The 27,779-nt window shown below is 38.3% G+C and overlaps 1 protein-coding gene across 4 annotated transcripts in view; it reads right to left on the bottom strand.

The window, feature by feature from the left end:
* Window positions 1–27,779, bottom strand: part of LOC126477588 (helicase domino) — a 423,343-nt gene that overhangs the window by 290,694 nt on the left and 104,870 nt on the right. For all 4 annotated transcript variants that reach the window (XM_050103628.1, XM_050103631.1, XM_050103630.1 and 1 more), the window contains 5 exons: window positions 21,042–21,151; window positions 13,283–13,378; window positions 3,629–3,806; window positions 1,250–1,387; window positions 381–555 (listed from right to left, as the gene is read on the bottom strand). In XM_050103628.1, the coding sequence (XP_049959585.1) occupies window positions 381–555; window positions 1,250–1,387; window positions 3,629–3,806; window positions 13,283–13,378; window positions 21,042–21,151 (697 nt within the window). The remainder of the gene's footprint in view (window positions 1–380; window positions 556–1,249; window positions 1,388–3,628; window positions 3,807–13,282; window positions 13,379–21,041; window positions 21,152–27,779) is intronic.

Genomic DNA, 27,779 nt, shown 5'->3' with positions numbered 1-27,779 from the left:
CGAGGAGGAGATGGGGCTTCCCCCCCCCCCCCCCCCCCCCCCTTACATATAGTATCATGGCCACCAAACGATGACAACTGACACAGTATGTGGTTTGAGCACAACGATAAACTTCTCAAGATTCTTTCAGATACAGTTTGCTTCCATACCACAACACAAAAATATATTCCTGCCTGCGGTATCACATCTCATACTAATGTTGGAGGTAAACATCACTTCTGAATAAAATGAGAGTTTAATCATCCCATACCTGTCATGTGATGAATACCTGCAGAAAGTTTGATAAATAAATATCGGTTTTGAGCTTCATGGTCTAACACTTTGCATTTCCATCAAATTATTATGGAAGTATTAAAATACAAATATCGCAAAATAGTTACCTCTGAGTCTGAAAATTTAACAGAAGTTGCCATCTTTGAGATTTAAAGTTTTTTATATTTTGAGCTTCATCCAATATAAGATACTTCCACTTCTTCCTTCTAAAGCTCTGGTGGTCCTGAATTACCAGTTTATAGGAGGTTATACACACATGAAACGCATTGGGTTTTGTCCATCCTGAAAATTCAAATGAAAATTTTAAATATGACCAAAATACATGATCTGTAACAAAAGGTAACTTCTGTATAATATCATATTCTCACAGCAATAACTAATTCTCAAGAACCAGTAGGCTTTTACAGTTAATTATTCAAAATCTGATTTTACTACATCATCTTCTGTAATACAAAAAACTTAGTGTTATTCTTTTGTAGGTCACTTAAAAAGCATCAGGGTGTATAGTTTTCACAGCCACTTTCAATGAGATACGAGTTGGACTGAGAGGAATGCTCAAATACAGAGGGGTAGAAGAAAATGTAGACACTCTTTGATAGTTCATACCTCTGGAATAAAGTGACATATCATTGCAATTTTTTGTGGTAGCATAGGCCATCATTTTCTCAACAGATTTTGGTGCATGTTTTCCAGCAGATAACAGCGTAGTGAAGAATGAAATAAGACTGTCATTTGAACAATGCAAGGCTGTGCCGAAGAGGTACTGGAAGTACGAAAACACGATGTAGCTTCAACGACAATGGCGAAATGTGTGTGACTCAGCCACTAACATGTAAAACAATTTATTGTACTTGTGATAAATTTGAAACTGATGGTACTGTCCAGACAAGATGCACAAGTAATTTTTCTTTTAAAGACTCTCATGAAGCACTTCACTTCATTCAGGCTACCTTAAAAATAAATCTTCCACTTTTACCTGTACGCTTCTGTTTCCTTTCCTTCTGAGATCCATAATATGTGAGTATTTTGAAAGCTGGGCACCATTTCTTGAATTCCATTTCCCAATTTAACATCACAGATGTAGGAACTATAATGAGATGTGGACCCCAATTACCTGGAAAGTTAAAGGAAATCTTGTTAATTTTTTAATACAATATATTTCACACACTGCCATAATGGTGTAGTTACATTAAGCTACCTACCCTCATAAATGATATACAACACGTTACCAAAAATTTAATATTCTTTAAGAACTGCTGTGCTACATGAAAATACTGAAGACCGCATAAGTATATCAGGTAACTAATGAGAAGTTAATGAATGGTATTTAAGAAAATGAAATTTATAGAAAACCTTGACTAAAAGAAGGAACTGACTGATAGGTATTGACAGTGACATTAGATCGTTTGCCGATGATGCTGTAGTCTACAGGAAAGTAGTATCATACGAAAGTTGTGATTAAATCAATGAGGATTTGCAGAAAATAAATGTGTGGTGTCACGACTGGCAGTTATCTCTCAATATTAGTAAGTGTCACGTACTGCATATAACAACATCCCCATTAATGTACGAGTACAAAATAAATACCCAGTCTTTGGAAGCGATAACATCCGTCAAGTATCTGGGTGCGACTATTCGAAATGATCTCATATGGAATCATCAGACTACACAAGTAATGGGCAAGTCATCATGAGAGCGTTACAAATCTCTCAGAAAGTTTGAAGTGGGATACACTTACAGACAGACGAGGCGTTAAAAGGAAGGGGCTGCTCGCTAAATTCCGAAATCCGATCTTCGCCAAGGATGTAGAGCATATATTATTACCAGCAACTTTCAAATCACACAATGATCATCATGCAAAGATAAGGGAAATTAGAGCTTATACTGAAGCATTCAGATAGTCGTTTTTCCCTCATGGGATCCGCGAGTGTAACAGAGAGGGGGGGATATGACTTTGGCACGAATTGTGCCCTCCGCTACACACTGCTTGGCTCTAATGGTTCAAATGGCTCTGAGCACTATGTGACTTAACTTCTGAGGTCATCAGTCGCCTCACACTGCTTGGTAGCTAGTGGAGTATATATGTAGATGTAGATGGGTCATATTCTGAATCTTTTAATGAAATGTCAATTTGATAATGGAGGGGCATCTGGAGGATAGGGTGGTGGGGGAAGGGGGCGGAGGGTATTTGTAGAGGGAGACCAAGGCTAGACTGCGCGAGAAGGTTCAAATGGATGAAGATTACCAAAGTTAATACTTTCAAATTATTGATAACTTAACAATTTAAAATCTATAATTTGCTTACTGCAAAATAAAAAAAAGCCAACATATGCCTGTTTCTTACAAATATGTGCTATGTCTGCTTCCATGAGAGGGAGGGGAGGGAGGGGAGGGAGGGAGGGAGAGACTACTGTAACATTTGATCTCTGGTAAATTCACTCTGGAAAAAATTGGTTTCAGTGGCAGAATTAGGACATGGATCCTCTACAAACTGAACCTTGAATTTTCGACTTATTAACAGAATGTCGATCTACTGATCACACTACCACATTAAGTTTTTTATATTATACTAACTGGTAAACAGTCTGCAATTTTGTCATTCCATTTTCAGGGCTCTTCCTCATCTGCTTTGCAAAATGTGATACCACTTGGTGTTCTACTATTGCCATTTCATGTTATCACTCTTACATGAGCAGCTGCTTTCGATTCTGACACAGTGAGTCTCACTGACAAAATGCAGTTTTATGTGCTGAAATGAATCAGTACACAGTCAACTAATTGGCTACTGTCCATCCAAACTTATGACAGCACTAATTCTAATGGATTTACAGCAGGCTATCTTTATGCAGACATTAGGGTCCATATTTTGTTTTATACTGGCAACTGATGAATTTATGTGACTGACTAAGACTGTGGTATTCACTAAGAATAATAATAATGATAATAATAATAATAATAATAATAATAATAATAATGTTACACACTTCTTCTAAATCCATAGAAAACCTGGTTAACATTAAAAATATTTTATCCTTTAAGTTTTGTTTAACAACTAAGTGTAGTAGGTAAAATAACTCAACAATGAGTATATGACACAACTAAAGACAATTTTAAAAGGCCTCCGGACATATCATTTTGAAATTATAATAAATTTCATGTCTCAGTATCCTCTACAACCCTATGGAGAGCTTCATTGTTAATCTGTAACACACTGTGTGTGTGTGTGTGTGTGTGTGTGTGTGTGTGTGTGTCATCAGTTATGTAGGACAAATCAGATCTCTCTCTCTCTCTCACACACACACACACACACACACACACACACACGCACACACACACTGTGAAATAGTTTGCTTACCTTTCTCACATGCTAAATGAGCGAGCAAAGAAATTGTTTGGATTGTTTTGCCCAAACCCATTTCATCAGCCAGAATGCCATTCAGTTTACGATCAAACATTGTAACAAGCCAATCCAATCCGATATGCTGATACTCTCTTAAGGAATGCTTCAGGAGGAATGGTATGGGTGTCACAACCTAGAAAATATCATTACATTAGCATAATGTGTGTATATTTGCCTACATATCCCCCATAAATTTTATATAAAAGCCCGTAACCTCAATTTAAATAAGTGAAAACCACTTCAACAATAACCCACATACAACAATCAGGTTTTTCATCAGAGAAAACACACAAATGAAGATACTTAAAAAATTAATTAAGATACTTTTTACAATCCAAATGGGCCCCACATTGTAAAAGTTATCTCTCAAAGTTATCTCTCAGAGACATTAAGTGGTAAAATTCAGATTGCTACTATAGTAGTTTAATGATGTATTTATTGTGATGGGCCCATTTTGGCTAGAGAGCTATCTTTGTACTTTCTGCCAAAGTTACAAAACATTTATATTTTATTATAGTGTTGGTTAATCATATTTTCGGATGCACAAATTTGCCATTTACATCCATACATCATCCGTATTGTACTACAAAGTGATTTAAGTTAAGGACTCGTGCTATAAATTGTTTTGTGGTTTGCTCCAGTTGTTAATGTTCCTTTCTATTAATTTTTTTATAATTTGACTTTTTATTGTCAGATTTGACAGACTGACAATTGGCCAAAGTTGCTGTATGGTTACAGCTGCTATGGTGTGTTGATGTTATCATTTTGGGCAGTGTGTATTGTTTTCGTAATCAGTCTGTCCTATCCATTATCTTTGTTTAGGAATTCAATAAAATTTTGTATGAAATATTTATGTTTTAAATCCATTTATTTACATTTCCATCTCTTCAAGTACATTCATTATTACAGCTTTAGGTAGTATGTGCTAAATTTTCATTACTAACTCCATACGTTCAGCACTGTAGTAGTTGTTCTTAAGTGGTTGAAGAATGTAGATGGATTAGTTAACTAAATCTCACTTGCTCTCAATATCTTACACTGAAGCTGTGGCCTGTCCACCCTATGTAAAATTTATTGCAATCCTGACATTCAGTTTTGTACATTGGTAATTTTGCTTTTACAGAGCAAAGTCTACGCCAGATATTGTTGTTGGTTCTATAGGCAAACTGGATAGTTGTGTTCCTGATTGGTGTGCTAATTTTTTTAATACTGTACATAAATATGTTACAGATGTGTATGTTTGTTTAGTCTTTTTGGCATTTCTTTTGACAATTTTATGTTGCTTGGTTGGTTGGTTTGAGGAAGGAGACCACACAGCGAGGTCATCGGTCTCAACGGATTAGGGAAGGACGGGGAAGGAAGTCGGCCATGCCCTTTGAAAGGTACCATCCCGGCATTTGCCTGGAGCGATTTAGGGAAATCACGGAAAACCTAAATCAGGATGGCCGGACGCGGGATTGAACCGTCGTCCTCCGGAACAATTTTATGTCCTTTTGTTTTTGTAGGTGTAGCTTTTCTTTCATGTATCTGCACTACTATGTCTGAGTTGAAATAATTTTGTTGTGCTATATATTGTAATGTATCTACTCTTTTTGTATGGTAACAGATTTTGTATTCTGATTTTCCATGAATTTTGAAAATGTGCGAATTTTTATTGTTAGTGACTGTGAAGTCCAAGAAATTAATTGCTTTGTTCATTTCTTTTCCCACAGTGTAGTGCATTTTATGATGGAGTTTATTTAGTGCTTGATGTACGTGTTGGATGTCAAGTTCATCTCCATTTATGAGGGCAAGCATGTCATCCACATATCTAAAATTACAGATAATTTTCGTGGTTGGGGAATTTATGGGTGCAAAAGAATTCTCCTGCTAATGCATTCAAGAAGATATCTGGTAAGGTGCTGGCAACACTGCAAGCTACTGCTGCTCCATCTAATTGGGAGTATGTATTATTATTGAATTCAAAATACTTTTGTGTTGTACTTAAAATGAGTAGGTCTGTTATTTCTTGTATTCTCAATCACAATTTTTATATACCGTGAGAGATTTTTCTGTATGATTGTAATTGCCTTCTGGAACAATTCAATTGATTTCCTGGATCTCACTGTCAGTAACAACAAAAACTCATACATGTTTAAAATTTATAGAAAGCATGCAGCAACTAACATCATAATACATACTAATTCAGGTCACACACAAGCACGCATACTTCCAAGCCATGATCAACAGAGTACAAAATCTACTACTAACCAAACTGCCATACACAAAGAACTTGATACATAGCACAATGAATGGTTTGAACCCCGACAAAGCAATGCAAGCAAAAATTCACAAGGACACAAAATAACCCAACATACATGCCTACAACATCAAACTAGTGGAGAATGCAAGTATCCAGTTCATGTATGAAACCAGCAACAATATCCAGCATAGAGTTCACTCAGGAGAAACATGGCAACCAAGATACACAAACACACGCATAAGCAAAATCTAATGCCAGGATTGCAATAAATTTTACCTAGGATGGACAGGGTGCATCTTTAGCATAAGATATTGAAAGTACACAAAAATTGGTGAAAATAATTCTACAGTCTTCATCCACTTAAAGAAGATAATCACCATGCAGCAATAAAAATTTTACACACATTATCTAAAGGTTTAGCAATGAACATACTTGAAGAGAGGAAAATCTACATACACATAATATAACACTATGTATAAAATTCTGACTGACTCCCTAACCAAAGGTGATAGACAGACAGACACTGACATCTATCCATAGACACATTGATTGCAAACACCATACATACAGCATGAAATGATAATATCAACACACAGTCATAACTTTAACCATATAGCATCTTCTGTCATCTGTAACAACTGTCAAATCTTGCAATAAAACGTCAAATTATAAAAAATTACAAGAAGGGACCATTAACAACAGGAGCAAACCACAGAACAGCTTACAGCATAAGAGTCCTATACTTACTGCAATAACAATACAGAGTAACAGTGACGTCTGATGACACACGGACGTATCTATCAAATTTGTATACCCAAAAATATGTTAATATATCTAAAAACAAAGATGATGTGACTTACCGAACGAAAGCGCTGGCAGGTCGATAGACACACAAACAAACGCAAACACACACACAAAATTCAAGCTTTCGCAACAAACTGTTGCCTCATCAGGAAAGAGGGAAGGAGAGGGAAAGACGAAAGGATGTGGGCTTTAAGGGAGAGGGTAAGGAGTCATTCCAATCCCGGGAGCGGAAAGACTTACCTTAGGGGGAAAAAAGGACGGGTATACACTCACACACACACACACACACACACACACACACACACACACACACACACACACACACACACACACACATATCCATCCACACATATACAGACACAAGCAGACATATTTAAAGACAAAAATTGACATCTTCATACCATCTGTAAAAGTTACGTAACAGTATTTATTTCATTATAGTGTTAGTTAACATATTTTTGATATCAATATAATAGAGGGAAACATTCCACGTGGGAAAATCTTTGTCTTTAATTATGTCTGCTTGTGTCTGTATATGTGTGGATGGATATGTGTGTGTGTGCGCGCGAGTGTATACCCGTCCTTTTTTCCCCCTAAGGTAAGCCTTTCCGCTCCCGGGATTGGAATGACTCCTTACCCTCTCCCTTAAAACCCACATCCTTTCGTCTTTCCCTCTCCTTCCCTCTTTCCTGATGAGGTAACAGTTTGTTGCGAAAGCTTGAATTTTGCGTGTGTGTTTGTGTGTCTATCGACCTGCCAGCGCTTTCGTTCGGTAAGCCACATCATCTTTGTTTTTAGATATATTTTTACCACGTGGAATGTTTCCCTCTATTATATTGATATCAAAAATATGTTAACTAACACTATAATGAAATAAATACTGTTACGTAACTTTTATAGATGGTATGAAGATGTCAATCTAGCTGAAATGGATCCATTACAATAAATACATCTCAAACTACTACAGCAGCAATCTGGATTTTATCACGTAATGAAGACATGTTGCCTATCCTGCTACTAGTGTGTACAAGTACACCAAGTGTAGTGTCGCTGCATATGTGTACTTAAATCAATCACCAACTGTATTGAGACATCCAGGCCACAAGAGGGCACCTGTAGGAAGTGTGTGAACAGCACGGTCTCTGCTGTGGTGTTTACCGGCAACTCGCACCGATACAGGGTGATTCACGAAGACGTGCAAATATTTTAATGTGTTATTCTACAAGTAAAACCAAAGAAAAAAGTTCAAATAAACATAGGTCCGCAAATGTTTAGTTACGGAGTTAAGGCTAATAAAAGATTTTGCCTGAAATTTAGCAACTTAGCAATACGAAGCCACCGCAAAACTGTATGAGGTTACAGTAAAGCACGATTTCCATTTATTTTGTTGTTATTGGTCTGATGAATCTAATAAAACATGTCCCAGATATGAATCTGCAGTAGTTTTCCAGAACATCCAGAGATGCAAAGAAGTAATTTCATAAAAATTTTAAGCAAAGAAGTAATTTTGTAAAATTTCTATTTTATTAACAATTTGGCCCGATCTGTTTTTTAAATTCTAGACAACTGCGCAAAGTTTTCAACAGAAGTCATAAAGAATTTAATATTGGAAAAATGATGGTAATAACGTTCACTGAAACTGTATGAATGTGTCAGATAATCTGCTTTTATTAATACCATAGCACACGTGAATTTATGTTAAACAAGGAAAAAAAAATTACAGAAAACTTACTCATTTCAAGGTTAGGAAACGATTAAAGCAACTCACTAAAGGCTGCCAACAACGACATAAACCTTTCTACATTCTTAATGGAAAGTAAACAAATTTACTTGTATAATAATGTTCGCTTCTCTGGATGTTCTGGAAAATTACTGCAGATACATGTCTGGGACATGTTTTATTAGATTCACTGAACCAATAAAAACAAAATAAATGGAAATTGTGCTTTACTTTAACCTCATACAGTTTTGCAATGGCTTCATATTACTAAGTTGCTAAATTTCAGGCAGAATCTTGTATTACCCGTAACTCCATAACTAAACATTTGTGGACCAATGTTTGTATGAACTTTTTTTAGTTTTAGTTGTAGAATAACATATTAAAATATTTGCATATCTTCGTGAATCACCCTGTATATGCATGGAGCAGTGCTTACCCACTCTCACTATGTTCTTTTGGTCTGTAATGCTCACATCAGTTGTTTTGAGTGTTGATTATGTTGCACCTACTGTGCGATTCTTTTGTCTTGTTACGTGTGGAGTCATGCAAGGCTTATTTCCCTTACTATTCAGAGGTTTATGAATAAGGCCATATTTGGGTTACTTGGATTGTTCTCATGTATTACGTGGTTACTACAGGATTGATCCCATCCTCATCGCCAATTGTGCAGTAACCAAGTTTTACACGAAACCAATCCAAGTAACTCAAATATGGTTTTATTCGTTAACCTCTGAACAATAACGGAAATAAGCCTCTCATGATTCCACAAAGAACAACAAAAGTATCACACAGAAGGTGCAACATAAGTGATACACGGAACAACCCCAGTGCCTACACAAAATCCTAATGTAACAACATTAGTGGTACAAATCTAACAAGAACCTTTTTAATAGTAATTGCCCTCATACCAACACTATTTACATAAACAAAAAATTCTCCGGCAAACACCCACGCCACAATCAAGTACACAAGTTCACTATTATGACAACAGACCAAGTTATTCCAATTCAAAATGATGGACTAACGATGACAATTATAGCTACTGTTGTAATATTGTACACATATGGCTGCCTAAGAAAACACGATACCATGTACACTGGGTGGAAATGAAAAATCAATTTATTTTCTGCAAGTAATTATAAAACAAAAAATTGAGAGATTTTTTTGTGAATGATGACCCCCAAAATAAAACTATGAGGAGGAAAGATAGTGTGAACTTCACTTAACTGCGAAAGTAGGCTGACTACCCCTAAATCATGAATTTAGTGTACCTTCAGTCACACAACACGAAATTCTTTGAACATCTTCTGAAACCAGGCCTTGAAATGGTGTTCACGCTGAACATTATGCCCCCCAAGCCACCCACTGTATCTTTAGGTTTTTGCACATCAGCCTTCCCACCAAGCCATCCACTATAGCTTACGGTTTTCACACATCAGCCTTGTCAAAATACAAAGTTCTCCAAAATCTGTATTCTTGCCATATCATTCATATCCTTGTAAATTCCTCCCACTATATAATTTGGTGAAGGCATCCCAACATCAGTACACAGTACTTACTATAACAATACATCTGGTGCCACCTATTTCCATCAAACCCACAGACACCTGTGAGACAAACCATAATATATATCAATATTATGGAAAGAATAGGCTGTTACTGACCATATGGTGGAGTTATCGAGTTGTAGGTAGGAACAACAAAACGAGTGCTAAACAAATGATCTTTTGACCAAAAGGCCTTCTTAAGCAGAGAAAACACACATACACACACACACACACACACACACACACACACACACACAATGACCACTGTCTCTCGTCACAGAGGCTAAAAATCCAGCTTTGGTGGCCAGAGACAGCAGTCGTGTGTGTGTGTGTGTGTGTGTGTGTGTGTGTGTGTGTGTGTGTGTGTGTTGTACTTGCATGAATGTCTGTGTTTTGTCTACTTTAGAAGAAGAGCTGTTGGCTGAAAGTTCACTTGTTTAGCAGTCTTTTTACCAATCTTTTTGTTGTGCCAGTCTACGGCTCAACATCTCCACTACATGGTGAGTAGCAATTGATCCTTTTCATAATACTACCTTTATTCCATCCTGGATTTTCCATAATATATACCAGATACATGAACTGAACAACAGAAAGTTCAGGTCAGAATATTAACATTATTATGAAAAGGACAGTGCTACTAACTGTAAAGATGGCGTGTTCAGTTACAGACAGGCACAATGAAACTAAAATTATATACAACTCTCAACGAAAACCTTTTTCAGAAAAGAAAAATGCAGATATAGTCTCAGAAGCAAACACATCTCCACACACACGACTGTTACCTCCTGCCACTCGGGTAAGACCAACAGAAATGCATCAAAAGGGAGCAACAACTTGGAGTGGGTGGGAGGGGGAAGGATAGCATAGTAAGAGTGGTGGAAGAGAAATTGGCTCTGCCTGGCAGAACATGCAGGGACTTGAGTTGGCAGGACAGGGTTGTCAGGTGCCACTTCAGGAGACTGTGGGGAAGGGAGGGTGTGAGGGTTGGGGGAGCAGAAAGGAGAAGAGCAGAGAAGGGGAAAATACTGATGGGTCCACTGGCAAAGAGCAGCACACTGCGAGACTGAAGGGAAGGCAAATTGTAATGAGGTGACAGGACAAAGGGGTAGGTAAAAGTTGGGCAGAGGATGTGGAGGACAACAGGTTACTGTAGGTTGAGTCCGGGGTGATTTCAGGTGTGGTGAATGTCTTGTACAGATAACTCCTGTCTGTACAGTTCTGGAAAGATGGTGCTGGAGGGGAGCGTCGAGATGGCCCTGGTGGTAAAGCACTGTACAGCAGCCCTTGAAACCTAGCAACTTATGTACATCTGCAAATTGTGCCACAGGGTGGACCACTTCCCTTTCGTTGACAGTCTGGCAGTGGCCATTCATCCTTGTGGACAGCTGGTTGGTTGTCATAGTAATATAAAAAGCTGAGCAATGATTCTGGCAGAGTTGGTACACAACATGTCTGCTCTCACAGGTGGCCTGGCCTTGGTAGGCCTGTGACAGGACTGGAATTGGATGTGATGTGTCGGTCTTCCACAGGGGCTCCCTTGTCCAGCATGCTGAATGTAACACAGATAGACACTATCCCTCAGACCCAGTAAAAAAACAAATGTTCCTTGCCACATCCCCACACACCCCCATTCTCCCACTACCCCCAAGAAACACTGACCACCTTCATCACGCAATACCACCCTAGAATGGAACAACTGAACCACATGCTTTCCTCTGAGCTTTGATTATGTACCATCATGCCCTGAAACTAAGGACATCCTAACCAAAATCCTTCCTACAACCTCCACAATATTCTAGTCCATTCACATCACACTCCCAATTCCAATCCCTTGCCACAGAGAGCGTATCCCTGTGAAGACATGGGAGCAAGACCTGCCCAATCCACCACTTCCTATTCCAGTCCTGTCATGGGCTTATCCTACCCCATCGAAGGCTGGGGCACCTGTGAGAGCAACTATGTTATATACCAACTCTGAAGCAATCATTACTCAGCTTTTTATATTGGCGTGATAACCAACCAGATGTCTACAAGGATAATGGCCACTGATAAACTGTGGCCAAAAGCAAAGTGGACTATTTTGTAGCATGACATGCACCTGTGTATAACATGCTTGACTTCAATGGCTTGTTTCACAACCCAGGCCATCTGCATCCTCCCCACTTCCATCAACAGTTTTCTGAGCTGTGCAAGTGGGAGTTTCTTAAACCACATTCACCATTCCCGATATCATGCCAGCCTCATCCTCCAGCCACCTGTTCCACCACCTCTGTCCTCTCACTTCATTATAATTCATCTCCACTCACTCTCATTGTGTGCTGCTCTCTGCTGGTGCCCCCATCACTCTTTTCCCTTCTCTGCTCCTCTCTTTTCCACTCCCTGTTTCCCCTCTCCCTTTCTCTTCCCCACAGCCTCCTGACACATTGCACTTAAGTCAGTATTACAACCACAATACTGTCAGTGAGGATTGTCTGTACTACCAAAACAAAATATCTTGTAACAGAGCTTGAGAAATTTTGTTTCACTAATACAGACAACCTTCACTACAACACTGTAAATATGACCTTATTTGGTGCTTCAACACTTCGGTTCTTTCTCCAAACATCAGTACAAGAAGAGTTCCATAGATGGGCACCTCCTTTACTGCGTGTGGTAGGTATCAGCCACCTATCCTCATTTTACGCTACTACCATCATTTCACACACCCATCCCATTCCCTCCCCAATCCCATTTATAGTTCTGAAACTACCACTTTTTATATTTATTTTTATTTATTTATTTCTGCTGTCACCCAGTAAATGAATATGTTGTGTGTTTGCTTCATTGTTGAAGGTTCATTATGGAACATTCAAATACTACCTCTCTTATATACCTGCATAAGTGATAATTCAAGCATAAACAGAACAAACTTGAAGTGATATGATCCTAGATGTCAGTTTCTAGAACACTTAATCTGTATGATATATCTCTCTCTTTAAATTTTGAAGTAAAGGCTGATAGCAAACCTTGCAAAAATTATGTGCAAAGCTTCACAATACAAGACAGACCTTTACTTATGCCAGTAACAAGGTTGAATTTTTGTGAACATTTTCAGGTATAAGGGGCAATCTACCATCAAACATATCTGTTGTCATACCCATAAACATGAAACAGTTAAGGCCTCACCACAAATTACAGCTTTTTTTTACACATAAATAAATGATGCTAAATAATGGTGTAAAATATGGAACCATCTTAAATGTAAAATTTATATTTCACTTTATAAATCGCCACTTTTTAAATATATTTTTACATACACTTGTAGATGACAATGTGTTTCCTTTGGGCTGAATACTCTCTGCCAGTGCTGCAACATCGTTGATTTCTTTACCCGCAGTCTCGTTATCTACAATCTGTACAATAAATAAATAAATAAATAAATAAATAAATAAAATAAAAAATTTCTACTGCTAAAGCAATTCTAAGATCATACTTGTAGTAAAACATGTTTAAATAACTCTTTCACTACAATGACTCTTCTCTAGCATTAAAAAATTACAATAAAAATGTTTCACAGTCATGTAACAAAGTGAATCAGTTTTATCTCCAATCATACCATAGATCTATACCTCAGTCTGAAAGTGAAAGTCCTGGATGGTCCCATGGAAACTAATTAAAATGAGGAAACTAATCACATTTCTGAAATCAGTTAAATGTTATAACAAACTGCCAGTCACTGACAGTTCACTTGGTAACACTGCAACTGTATAGGTTCTACTAAAAAGATAATTACTAGGCACAGGAATCTCTCTCATGCATTCCTGTGTGTTTCTAAAGTGTACTGTAATGTAACAGGAGAATTGGTTATAAGTTAGCAAGGTGTTTAATTCATAAATTAGGTATCTACTCAATCACTGATTGGCAAACTCTTAATCAACAAATATCAACAGTACAACAACTGAAATTTGTTATGAGAGCCAGCATTTTTAGAAACTTAAATTATATTGGTAGGTAAATTGTTAGTAACTTATTAGGGTACACCAAGGCTGGTTTCGTTAAAAACATCCTTAACCTGACAGGTAAGTTTACTGAGGTAAACCCCTTGCAGCTCTCCCATCCACACTCGTCTTGTGTACTTGTGCAAAACAATCGTTATGTGGCAGTCACCAGTATAAGCATATTCTTATTTGAATCAACATGTCAAGTGATAGCCCAGTGAGTGGTGGTGTGATTCTCTGCATTCTTGAAGAATCGAAACATAATCTGAGCGGTATTTTCCACGACCATGGTATGGATGAAGATCCAACTTATGCTGAATCAGGATCAGGTAATTTTGTTGTAATTTTCTATACTTTTCACATATATTTCTTGCACAACTTCTCAGATGAAATAATTTATTGTGATATTTTCTTTTCTTATTTCTTTGCACTTACACTAAATGTTGTTCATATTCTTTCAACATATACATATTATTTCCGAATAGAGCACTGATAGTAAAAGCATGAAGCCAGTTGCTGCTGCAGAACCCTCAGAATTTCTGAAGCATTCACAGATGTCAAGTGGAAGCGAAAGAAAATTTACAAGACAGTCAGTGCAGGGAAATGACGAATGGGATGACACAGATGATGTCCCAAATACTACTCCAATTTATACTGGTGCGAGTGGAAATATAAGTACCGAAAAAAACTTTAAAAGTGGTAGGCCTATTACCGATTTTTCTGTTATTTTCTGGACAATGAGTTACTTGCTCAATTGAAAGAGCAAACAAATCTACACTGATCAGCCAGAACATTATGACCACCTACCTAACAGCTGGTATGTATACCTTTGGCACAGATAACAGTGGTCATACATCGTGGTATGGAAGCATGGAGCCCAGGTAGGTTGCTGGAGGGAGTTGGCATCACATCTGAACACACAAGTCACCTAATTTGTGTAAATTCCAGGGAGGAGGAGCACATCTCACACCACATTCAATCACGTCCCAGAAGCATTCAATTGGGTTCAGATCTGGCGAGTTAGGGAGTCAGCACATCAACTGGAACCCATCACTCTGTTCCTCAAACCATTCCATCACAATCTTGGCCTTGTGACATGACGCATCACCTTTCTGAAAAATGTCACTATCATCAGGAAACGTGATCACCATGAAGAAGTGTACGTGGTCTGCAACCAGTGTACATACTCCTTTGCCATCATCCAGTGTACAATACTCCTTGACCATCATCGTGCCTTACACAATCTCCACCGGACCGGTAGATGCCCACGTCAATGTTCCCCACAGCATAATGGAGTCACCGCCAGCTTGTTTCCATGCTGCAGTACAAGTGGCAAAGAGCTGTTCCCCAGGAAGATGTTGGATTCACTCTCTCCCATCGGCATATGAAGAAGGTATCGGGATTCATCAGACTACGCAACGCTCTGCCACTGCGCCAACATCCAGTGCCAACGGTCACGTGCCCATTTCAGTTGTAGGTGCTGATGTTGTGGTGTCAACATTGGCACATGCATAGGTTGTCGGCTGTGGAGGGCCATCGTTAGAAGTGTTTGGTCACTGCGTGTTCAGACACGCTTGTACTCTGTGCTCATCATTAAAGTTTGATGTTAGTTCTGCCACAGTTTGCCATCTGTCCTGTTTTATCAGTCTGCCCGACATCTGCTATGAGGGGTGGCCACCCAACCCCATGACGTCAGGATGTGTTTTCACCACATGCTGATAAAACTTGCCACAGCACTCCTCAAACACCCAACAACTTGTGCAGTTTCCAAAATGCTCTTACCAAGCCTCCAGGCCATCACAATCTGCCCTCGGTCAAACTCAGATAGATCATGTGCCTTCCCTATCCTACACATGGATAGCATGCTCACTAATACTACATGCACCACCTCTGTGTCTGACTAGCAATCATTCCTCGCCAGGTGACACTGCTATTGATAATAGATCAGTGGTATAATGTTCTGGCTGATTGGTGTGATTGCCAGGTAACAAATAATACAGAAGTGATGCCTGAATCGATTACTGTCAAGAAGCAGGCTAGCAGCATGGAAGACAGTTACCCTGGATGACATTAGGAAATTTACTGCCATCAGTTTGCAAATAAGTTTCAGTGACTAGCAGATCAATGGAGCACAAATACACTTGTGTCATGCAGTTTCTGTCTGAACAAAATGAGTAGAATCAGATTCCTTCTAATACTTTCAATCTTTCATTTGAATGAAAATAATCAAATGAAAGCTAAAGGTCAGGCAGGGTTTGATCCACATTCAAACTGCAGTTAGTGTACGACATAAGACAGTGGTGCAAAAAATGGATGATATCAACTGATTGGTGATATTACAATTCATAAGGGATGTCTCCATTTAGTGGTGATATTAACAACTGATGAAGGAATATGTCCAAATGGCACCTCGGTTTCCAGCTATGTATGCCACAGAAGCCAAGGCATAAAACTGTATATGCAATTTTGTGAACAATGTGGTGTTGAGACAGCTTGATAATTTAGCAGGTAAGGGTCACCATGCTATACACTGATTGATACTTCATAAGTGTAGTGCTGGCAACAGCTCCTGAAGATATATGTTGTGATTTTGTTGACAATGTCAAAAAAAGCAAGAGAGGAATGTCATCAGCTTCGTCTAGTGCTTTTCTCCAGTGCAATGACATTATTTACCACTGTAAGGGAAACATTTTAGCCTTAAGATGGAAAGACAAAAGAGACATGCTACTATCACAAGACACAGAGGCAGACAGAAGAGGGGGAAAAAACACCAGCAGCAGTGCTCATATAGTGCCTTACAGGATATTTGATCATTGTTCAGTCAAGTGGTAGGGAAAGCTGTCATTCCGCCTTATCCTAATGGCAATTTCAAATGTCCATGTGCTTTACAAGTGGGGGAGGGAAAGAAGAAGAAGAAGAGCCAGTTCATTTATGCTGTCTGCAAAAACTTGTCACCAGCATGTGCTACTGACAGTCAGCCTATTTCAAGTGGTGCTGAACTTTCATGACTGGATGAGAGGCATTTCTTGAGCACAATATCCATTCCATCAGGGAAGTAGAATGCACAGAAAACTTGGGGACTGTGTCAGAGAGGGTCAGGAAAGGAGGAGGAGGAGGAGTCACCAGAAGGAAGGATACTTCATTCCAATGTGTCGTACGGAAAGTGGGTTTTGTGTGCAACCCTGTTTACAGTTATATCATTAAAAAAGAACTACTCCAAGTAAAAGTTCATTTGCAGAAATTTAACATTCATGATCTCTGTACACAAAGGCAAACTCTGCCATGAGTCTGTAACATGGAAAAACAATTTTTTTCTTACCTGAAAACAGTTCCTTTGGTTTTGATTGGAGTGACGAAAAGTTTACAAAGCAGGGCACCATAAGTGACATGTATTTGAAGAGGAAATGATAAGCTTTATTCCTGCCCGAGAAAATCATATTTATGATTATTTCTGAATCTGTACTGAAGGGACAAAATACTGTAAAAATGGCTGGCTCTGAATGACAGACTGCAAAAATGGACTGGCACTAGGGTAGTAGAATTGCGTATATGGCTGAGACTCAAAGTGTTAAAACTGTAGGTACATTAAATAAAATTTGATATCATCCTTAATAATGATATTATTTACTGATGCAGTTAAATTACAAGGCATCATAAAATTAAATTATAAAGGTGACTGACAAACACTAGTGTGAACAATGGCCTTGCATCTCCTTGGAAACTTTGGTAAGTCAAGATTGAATGTTACCGTTTTTAATTTTTAGCACAATTCCAGGTGCTCTTTAATAAGACGACTTCTCAATTTATTCTCGATAAGGTTCATGTTTGAAAATGATAATTCACATGAAAATATGACGACCTGATTAAGTAAAGAATAACAGACACTAGTTTTTTCAGCTGATTATGTAAGTCAGGAATACTATTCTAAGTGTTAAAACATTAACATGTCTCTCTTCTCCAGGTCTTTCAAAGCAGACTGCTTGTGCTGTGAATTAAGTTCACATTCGTTTTTCTCCAACATTTATATAACAGCACAAAGATGTTCTGATTTCGAACTCCACAATATATTTTTCTTTTTTTTAATCCAGCAATTGTGTTTCAAACTGCTATTACCAGTGTTAAAGATTAAATTACTTTATCATACTACAGTAGCAGTAAGAGGTTTTTTTCTAACAAATTATAAGGTCATCCTGTTTACGAATTTATGAAACCTGTTGAGAAAAGCTTCCCTCATGTTGAAATGACTTGTTCTGAAATAGCAAATGTCAATATCAGTGTTATTATCTTGATGATATTTCAACAGGTTTGAAAAGGAAATTAAAGTTTCTCTTTCAAAATCCTGATCAAAAAGAGATAATATGTTTTTAAATGAAATACCTTCTTCTAAAACAAACAGTTCCACACTCTTCTGTAGGACAGATATTCTTTCCACTGCTTCATTTTGAATGACATTCACCACGTTAAAAATGATATCATGCACCTGACCTGGAAGCATTATCCACCCCTGCTTTGAAGACATAGTCACAAGTAGTGACAGCATCGCAGGTGGCAGTTAGTGCATGTGGTTTGAGTTCCGAGGGTGTGTAACAACCTCACCTAAATACCCATTTAATGACACATCTTTATCTTCAAAATAGACTCTCCACTCACCCACGCTGAAGACCGACTTTTGTGCAGGGAGCACAAAGATTCAGCTGCACTGTACATGTACTCCCACAGATGGTATTCTGTGGAAATCCCACACTCAAGGTGCCGAAGAGCTGCAGGTGGCTAGTGAGCCACCGTTCACTGACCATTGTACTATATGGTTAACATTGAGTCAGCAATATAATACTTCAACAGGCACACACAAAAGATTTTGTAAATGTCAACTACAGGATGAGAAATGTTTGTTGATGTGTACGTCGCATAATGGGTATTATTTCAAAATCCTAGACCATTGCCTATTGTGACACTTACTGCAGTCTGTGATGGTTACAGAGACACAAGGGAGATTTAACAGGCCACAAAAAGCAACGATGCAAGGTGAGAAGGGAACAAGAATTTCATATTTGATAGGTAGTGACTGGATCATTGGTCAATGGTGCAGTACATTAATAATAACCATTAAAGCTTTCATGAAGTGCCAAACCCTCAAGTCAGCATATCAGTTTACTACATACATGTCAAAAATGACTACATAAATTCATTTGGCACAAAATGTCCATTAATGAGGCAAAATAAATTAATAGAATAAATTTTAGAAGGCAGTGTTCATGGACAGTTCATAACATACTATGTTCTGGGGGTTTTATGTAGATATACAAACTTTCACCTTCATTTCAATACTTACTATTGTTTTCTGAAGTTATTCAGGATTCTAAAATTACAGCAGGGTGCAAACTGAAACCAGCTAAGGACATTTCATAATTATTTTAATCTCTGACTTGAAGAGTTAATGATTTATTTTTTAAATGTCAGCCGTACTCTGTGTTGCATGAGTAAACAAACTCCAGAGACACTGGGTCACAACTGCAAGAACTATATGCAACTACAATTTCAAGAGTCCTGAATAACAAACAAGAGAGCATTTATAAACAGTTTCACTGTACCATAGGCCAGAGGATATAACAGCAGACATTGCCACATTTATTTTTGTGGAAAAGACAACTGTGTATAGTACATGGAAATTAAACAATTTACTTGTCTCAGGCTTGTCAGATGCTCCTAAGCTGTTGTCGGATAACTCAGACTGGACTATTGATCTTTAGGGATATGTATTACTTGGCAAGGCAAAGTGGTAGCTCTGCCATAGCAGGAATTTAATGGTCACATGATGTAGTGTAACATATCACTTCGATTAAGTGATGTATTGCACAAGCGTTTTTGAAACCAACAAATGATGTTCGCCACTATAATAAATCTATTTTCTTAACGTATTGGATAATCTACTGTTTGGATTTATGTTTTATTTACGTGCATGTACCATGTGACGGATGGATGCAGTGTATCGGAAGCCAGGATGACAATAATCATCATACCACTTTCACAGCCATAGTAATGAGACAGTCATGTTACCAGTCATAATTGACATCCACAGAGCAATACGGCAATGGCAAACTAAACGGGAGGTATTGCTGCCTCAGTCTCAGGTTGATTTTTACTATGATAGAACTTTTTTAAACCATTGTTGTTCTGCTTTGAGTATAGTTTGAAAATTAAGTTGTGGAATGATTGCAATGTGCTTATGAAATTATACGGTTAGAAGTTAGATGGTCTCTGTATATCCAGCTCAAAGTAGGGGCCAGGCTAACTGAACCTCATAATGACTCTTACAATAATAATTCTAATTCTATTACACTTGAAAAGATGGAACTCATGAATGCCATAAAGGTAACCAACTAAGGGAGAGCCCCCGACAGCAAAAAGCAGGAGGAGGAGGAGGAGATTAGTGTTTAACGTCCCATCGACAACGAGGTCATTAGAGACGGAGCGCAAGCTCGGGTGAGGGAAGGACGGGGAATGAAATCGGCCGTGCCCTTTCAAAGGAACCATCCCGGCATTTGCCTGAAGCGATTTAGGGAAATCACGGAAAGCCTAAATCAGGATGGCTGGAGACGGGATTGAACCGTCGTCCTCCCGAATGCGAGTCCAGTGTGCTAACCACTGCGCCACCTCGCTCGGTCAACAAGCAGGCATAAAACACTGAGTTCACAAGCAGAATGTCTGGTTTGGTTATGGATCAGTAGTGTACTGAAGATTAATGTTACTCAGATTCTTCACAAAGTATAACCGGTAACAAAATTTTGGCAGCAAACAAAGCACAGAGTGGACAGCAGCAAACAAAGCACAGAGTGGACAAGGAAGTTGGAACACATGGGATGAGCAATTGGCATTGCGCACTGTCTTTAAAAAGCAAGGGCTCTACATTCAAGTTCCATCATAATATAAAGTTTTAGCTTGTCTCAAATGTTTGTCATAGCACATACACTACTAAAGAGCAAATTTCACTGCAATCATTGCAACAATTTATATTTTAACATTTAAATTTGTGGCATCCGTTTCCCACCATTTTTTCTTAACTGAAGGAAAACATCACCTTCTCATCTTTCATTTCTGCCTCTTCATCCAGCAATGTCTTCAAACCAATCTCGGTTCCTTCTTCACTACTGCTGGCTGCAGCTTCGTCCTCCGACTGACTCTCCTCACCTAATCACAAGTAAAGAGAGAGTTGTCTGTAAATTTTAAAATTCATTGTTGTGTGAACATTATATTCGCTGATGCATGACTGGAATGAGTTGTAAGGTTTAAGCATGCAAAAACCCGAATTTTAAATAGGCAAAAAACAACTGATGCTATGAATATTACATTTCAAAAATATTTGAAAAATAGTTCTATAATGTTACCAGTTATCACAACACTATCAAAAATAGAGAAAATTAAAACAAAGCAATACAAGAAATACGTTTTCCAGCTCCAACAATACATCCAAGTCTCAAAGCATGAAAGGCCCACAAGCTCTATTGAGGCTCACCATAATACTACACTACTGCAACCTTGAGCAAATTTCATATGATGTACTGGTATAAGAGCTGTAAGTTTTCACACAAAAGGCCCCATAAATATATCATACAAGGGAGAAATTTCCAACAAAATTATAACTGCTAAATATAATTCTAAATTGCACTGTTTCTTTTAAAAATGAGATTTAATTTATCAGATTTAACCCAAAAATCTTTTGCTACGACATAAGCCACATACTGTTTTCCCAGAAAATCTCTTTTTGCTATGACATTTCCACTACTACTTTTATTTTTAATTCTAAAACCTTCTTTTAGCAGTTAAACTACTGTATAGAATACAGCTAGAAAATGAATCCTACAAGTTGAACTGGGAAAGACAATTGGCACCAAAACTGTCAGACATGACATTGCCTACACCTAAAAGAGCTGATGCAATTAAAATATCTTGGTGTAGGTCCACCAATGCAAAACAGAATTATTTTGTTGTTGTTTTTATGTACCAAACATGTTTCATGTAGTTGCATCATACTCAATGGACACCTATTTCTTCACTAAATTGCATTTTTATTCCACAAATGCTCCCAAGATGAAATTAAACTTTTTTAACGTAAGTCAAACATACTATTTTTGGATCAATGGGTAAATTCACTTGAGAAAATTATAAAACTGGTGTTGTTGTTATTGTTGAGGTCTCCTGTCCAAAAACTGGTTTGATGCAGCTTCCCATATTTGTATTTCTTGAGCAAACATCTCCATCTCTGCGTAACTGCAACAACCTACATCTGCTCCAGACAGAATTTTAATCGGTTTCATAATGAGGACATTTTTATAATTTTATCAACATGTCTGGCTATACACTGGAACCCAGGTAGGCGGTGAGCTATTTATCATGTCGGGCTAGATAACATGGACATCTCTGATACTCCCCCCTTCACTGGTAATACTAAAAATTTTACCCCCTAAAGGTAAGCATTGGCCAGCAATTCTGCATTCATAGTTTTACAATATTTTTGGAAAAAAAATCACTTTTCACTAATATATGTCATGTACGTAACACAATGTGTGGTGGCTGTCATCTTATTTTCTTATTTTACACCATGTGATTTGCAACAACACAACATTTTTCCCCCTGCTGTGAAAATATATCCTAACTTCCAGTTTTACAATCAGGACAAAAGTTTCAGATTGGCACAAATTAAAGATTTTGGACACTTAAAAAGTTGGAGCAGATGTAGGTTGTTGCAGTTATGCAGAGATGGAGATGTTTGCTCAAGAAATACAAATATGAGAAGCTGCATCAAACCAGTTTTTGGACTGGAGACCTCAACAATAACAACAACACCAGTTTTATAATTTTCTCAAGTGAATTTACCCATTGATCCAAAAATAGTATGTTTGACTTACAGGCAAAAAGGAATACAAACGTCTGAAAAATGAGATCGACAGGAAGTGCAAAATGGCTAAGCAGGGATGGCTAGAGGGCAAATGTCAGGATGTAGAGGCTTATCTCATTAGGGGTAAGATAGATACTGCCTACAGGAAAATTAAAGAGACCTTTGGAGAAAGGAGAACCACTTGCATGAACATCAAGAGCTTTGATGGAAACCCAGTTCTAAGCAAAGAAGGGAAAGCAGAGAGGTGGAAGGAGTATATAGAGGGTCTATACAAGGGTGATGTACTTGAGGACAATTTTATGGAAATGGAAGAGGATGTAGATGAAGATGAAATGGGAGATATGATATTGCGTGAAGAGTTTGACAGAGCACTGAAAGACCTGAGTCGAAACAAGGCCCCGGGAGTAGACAACATTTCATTAGAACTACTGACAGCCTTGGGAGAGCCAGTCCTGGAGAGCACGATGTATGAGACAGACGAAATACCCTCAGACTTCAAGAAGAATATAATAATCCCAATCCTAAAGAAAGCAGGTGTTGACAGATGTGAAAATTACCGAACTATCAGTTTAATAAGTCACAGCTGCAAAATACTAACGCGAATTCTTTACAGACGAATGGAAAAACTGATAGAAGCCGAACTCGGTGAAGGTCAATTTGGATTCCGTAGAAATGTTGGAACACGTGAGGTAATACTGATACTACAACTTACCTTAGAAGAAAGATTAAGGAAAGGCAAACCTACGTTTCTAGCATTTTTAGACTTAGAGAAAGCTTTTGACAATGTTGACTGGAATACTCTCTTTCAAATTCTGAAGGTGGCAGGGGTAAAATACAGGGAGCGAAAGGCTATTTACAATTTGTACAGAAAGCAGATGGCAGTTATAAGAGTCGAGGGACACGAAAGGGAAGCAGTGGTTGGGAAGGGAGTGAGACAGGGTTGTAGCCTATCCCCGATGTTATTCAATCTGTATATTGAGCAAGCAATAAAGGAAACAAAAGAAAAGTTCGGAGTAGGTATTAAAATCCATGGAGAAGAAATAAAAACTTTGAGGTTCGCCGATGACATTGTAATTCTCTCTGAGACAGCAAAGGACTTGGAAGAGCAGTTGAACGGAATGGACATTGTGTTGAAAGGAGGATATAAGATGAACATCAACAAAAGCAAAACGAGGATAATGGAAAGTAGTTGAATTAAGTCGGGTGATGATGAGGGAATTAGATTAGGAAATGAGACACTTAAAGTAGCAAAGGAGTTTTGCTATTTGGGGAGCAAAATAACTGATGATGGTCGAAGTAGAGAGGATATAAAATGTAGACTAGCAATGGCAAGGAAAGCGTTTCTGAAGAAGAAAAATTTGTTGACATCGAGTATAGATTTAAATGTCAGGAAGTCGTTTCTGAAAGTGTTTGTATGGAGTGTAGCCATGTATGGGAGTGAAACGTGGACGATAAATAGCTTAGACAAGAAGAGAATAGAAGCTTTAGAAATGTGGTGCCACAGAAGAATGCTGAAGATTAGATGGGTAGATCACATAACTAATGAGGAGGCATTGAATAGAATTGGGGAGAAGAGGAGCTTGTGGCACAACTTGACTAGAAGAAGGGATCGGTTGGTAGGACATATTCTGAGACATGGAGGGATCACCAATTTAGTATTGGAGGGCAGTGTGGAGGGTAAAAATCATAGAGGGAGACCAAGAGATGAATACACTAAGCAGATTCAGAAGGATGTAGGCTGCAGTAGGTACTGGGAGATGAAGAAGCTTGCACAGGATAGAGTAGCATGGAGAGCTGCATCAAACCAGTCTCGGGACTGAAGACCACAACAACAACAACAAAAAGTTGTTGGTTGACTTTAACTTTAAAAAATTGTATTTAAGATAATGAGCAAAATTTTTTATTGTTCTCAACTCACTGCAGTAATGTAATGTCATAAGGACTTGTGTATCTTTTAACATTGGCATTTTTTATGTTTTATGAAGGCAAAAAGTTCAGAATGAAACTTTCATTCTGCAGCAAAGTGTGCACTGATATGAGACTTCCTTGCACAGTAAAACTATGTGCTAGACCGAGACTCAGACTCGGGACCTCCACCTTTTGCAGGCAAGTGCTTTACTGACTGAGTTACCCAAGCACAGCTCATGCCCCGTCCTCATAGGTTTACGTCCCACAGTACCTCATCTCCTACCTGCGAAACTTCACCGAGTCTCGGTCCAGCATAAGGTTTTAATCTGACAGGGAGTTTCAGGTAGAAAGTCATTTGGTATATTGGCTGGATAATGGGAGAAATTTCAATGTAAGCTTCACCAGATGAAACCATGTTGGATAACACGTAGCCCCTGAAATAAAATGCCGGCATTCCAGCAAAAGATGCTGGAGTTGGCAGACTTGAGTGCATGAGGTGTGCTTGCCTGAGCGCGCGCGCGCGCGTGTGTGTGTGTGTGTGTGTGTGTGTGTGTGTGTGTGTGTGTGTGTGTGTGTGTGTGTGTGTGTTTACCGACGAAGGCTGTGGCCGAAAGCTGTATGTGAGTGTCTTTTGATCGTGCCTGTCAGTAACTTGACGCATCTTCTTTACGGTAAGTAGCAATCTATCTTTTCCTAGATTGTTGATGTTCCTACCTGGAGTTTCCATTGTTTGATTTTTTATTCTTTGGCTATTTTCACCTTTTATAGTAGCAGATAACTGCCTTTATTGTGTTGGTTGCAAAATAGATGACAAAGAGATGAGATATAATTGACTACATCTTCAAAATGCAACAGAAGCATACAAATTTATCTATAATTTTTTAGACTTCTAGTCATCATAGAAACAGGGCTGCTTTGAGAACATTTTTCCACACAAATGACTGATCTGGCTGACCTCCATATTTCACAGGCTAGTGTACCTCATGTTCAGCTACACAATAAGACTGACAAGGAAAAGAACAGCAAGACGTAAGCACAAATATGTACAGCCAATACACCTAACAGTTTCCTACCTTCACAAATTACAAATACTACAGTGTTAAAAGTTTTCAATGGCAATTAAGAAAGCAAACTCGAAAGAAAAGTACTATACAATAGCTTAAAAATACCATCTACTAATAATAACAGTCATCGATGAACTTCCAGCTTCCAATTTCCTCATTTCTGAGGTTTGAAATTTATATCAAGAGTTCAAAGTTTGGATAAATTCAGTTTAAAAATGAGAAACAAACTTTTTACTGTGATTGTCATTACATAGTGTCTCACAAACATTTTAACTGCTTGTGTGAAATGGAATCTCCCAGCATATAGGCTGATGAAAAGGTCTCAAGTTTCCAGCCGGGTGGTAGTGTTAAAGCACTGCAATGTTTCAGAGTGTGAGCAGAGTACCCCCTACACCTGGCTACAGATGGCTGGATACTGGCTGGCACAAAGGCGGGGAAGTGGGTAAGATTGTTGAGATGAGTGTAACAGGTGCGTGTTCACGTTCCTGCCTCAGCATTCCGCGAAAGTGCTGGGCCTGCTCTCTTTGCACTGCCTCTTAATGCAGGACTCTGTGCTGCACTCAGTTGGTTTCCTTCGTACTTGTAGACCAGATTCACGTGAATCCCTATTTCAATGGATGCCTTTATGATGCAGCTCCAAGAGTCAGCTGTTCAGGGTAAAATCCTGGTGCTCTGAAATTCAAAGGTGTGATCTTCCTCAATGCTGTGCTCTGCTAGTGGTAATTTCTCTGTATGTCCCAGTCACACATGCTTGACACATTCCCCACAGAGTTTCGAAATATGGGACAGCATTTGTCCAACTTATTGCTGGCCACATTTGCAGACAAAACTGTAAATTCCACGTACATTCAATTTTAATGTGTGTTTCACAGAACCAAGCCACCATTTCATCTTCAGTAGTTGTTGGAAGACAGTTTTTATGCCGGATTTTTCAAGTAGCCTCACAATTTTAGCTCAGAGTGGTTATAAAATGACTTTTATATTAATAATATGCATATTTATATATGTGTTTGGAGAGAGAAAGAGAGAGATTGATTTTTGATTGAGTTTTTTACTTTAAGTCTTAACTGGTACCTGAATTTTGGTTGCTGCCTCCTTGAATGATCAGCTTCGGCACCAGTTGGTGATGTATTATAATTTGGAGGAAGTTATTGTTCTTTAAGGTTTAAAATACGACTCTGTTAGTTACTTGGCCATATTGCGGATAGGTCTGAGCCCAAGTTTTCATAGCTTTTCATACCTAAGGGACCACTGTTGTAAGTACATAAGCAAGCTCAAACACCAATCTGTTTTTTTGTGAGAAAAGGAGATTGCTTGGCACACAAACTTCCTTCAAACTACACGCCCTGCTGCATCAGAATTGGTCAGTGGAGTTCAGCACCATACTATTACACAAGAACATAATCCAATTACTGCAATTAAGAAATTATGAGAGGTTGTTACGTATTGAATGAAAAGTGTAGAGAATGCATTTCCTTTCCTGTATTTTAGTGAACTTTGTACACTTACAGTTCTGCCGATTGATAGCCGGTGACGACAATGAAGTTCACCTCCTTTTCCCAAAAAAAAAAAATATTTCTGTTCTTCACTTACAGAAAATTTGTATACATATATGTTTGGCAATTATTACACATACTTTACTCGGTTTTATCACTGAAATAGCAATTTTCATTAAATGTAACAAATCTTTCTGAGCGACGGCCTAGCAACACATCCTCTTTGCACAAGATACAGATTAACAGTCTTTTTTTTAATTAATAAATCAATTGTCTTTTGAGCCCACACTCAAAGATTCACAACTACTACTGTTGCGGGGATTGTGCGCCAAAGAGCCTCCTACTGTCCAGCCGCGCTTCACTTCACTTCAGGCACAAATTAGTTAAAAAGAAAGGGCAGTGAGGCTCACATAACATTACAAGGACCGGAGTACATAGGGAAAGCAAGTCTC

The sequence above is a fragment of the Schistocerca serialis genome, chromosome 1 (assembly GCF_023864345.2).
Source record: "Schistocerca serialis cubense isolate TAMUIC-IGC-003099 chromosome 1, iqSchSeri2.2, whole genome shotgun sequence".
Lineage (NCBI taxonomy): Eukaryota > Metazoa > Arthropoda > Insecta > Orthoptera > Acrididae > Schistocerca > Schistocerca serialis.
The sequence above is the reverse complement of the archived record's forward strand: the minus strand, read 5'-3'. Positions and strand labels throughout refer to the sequence as shown.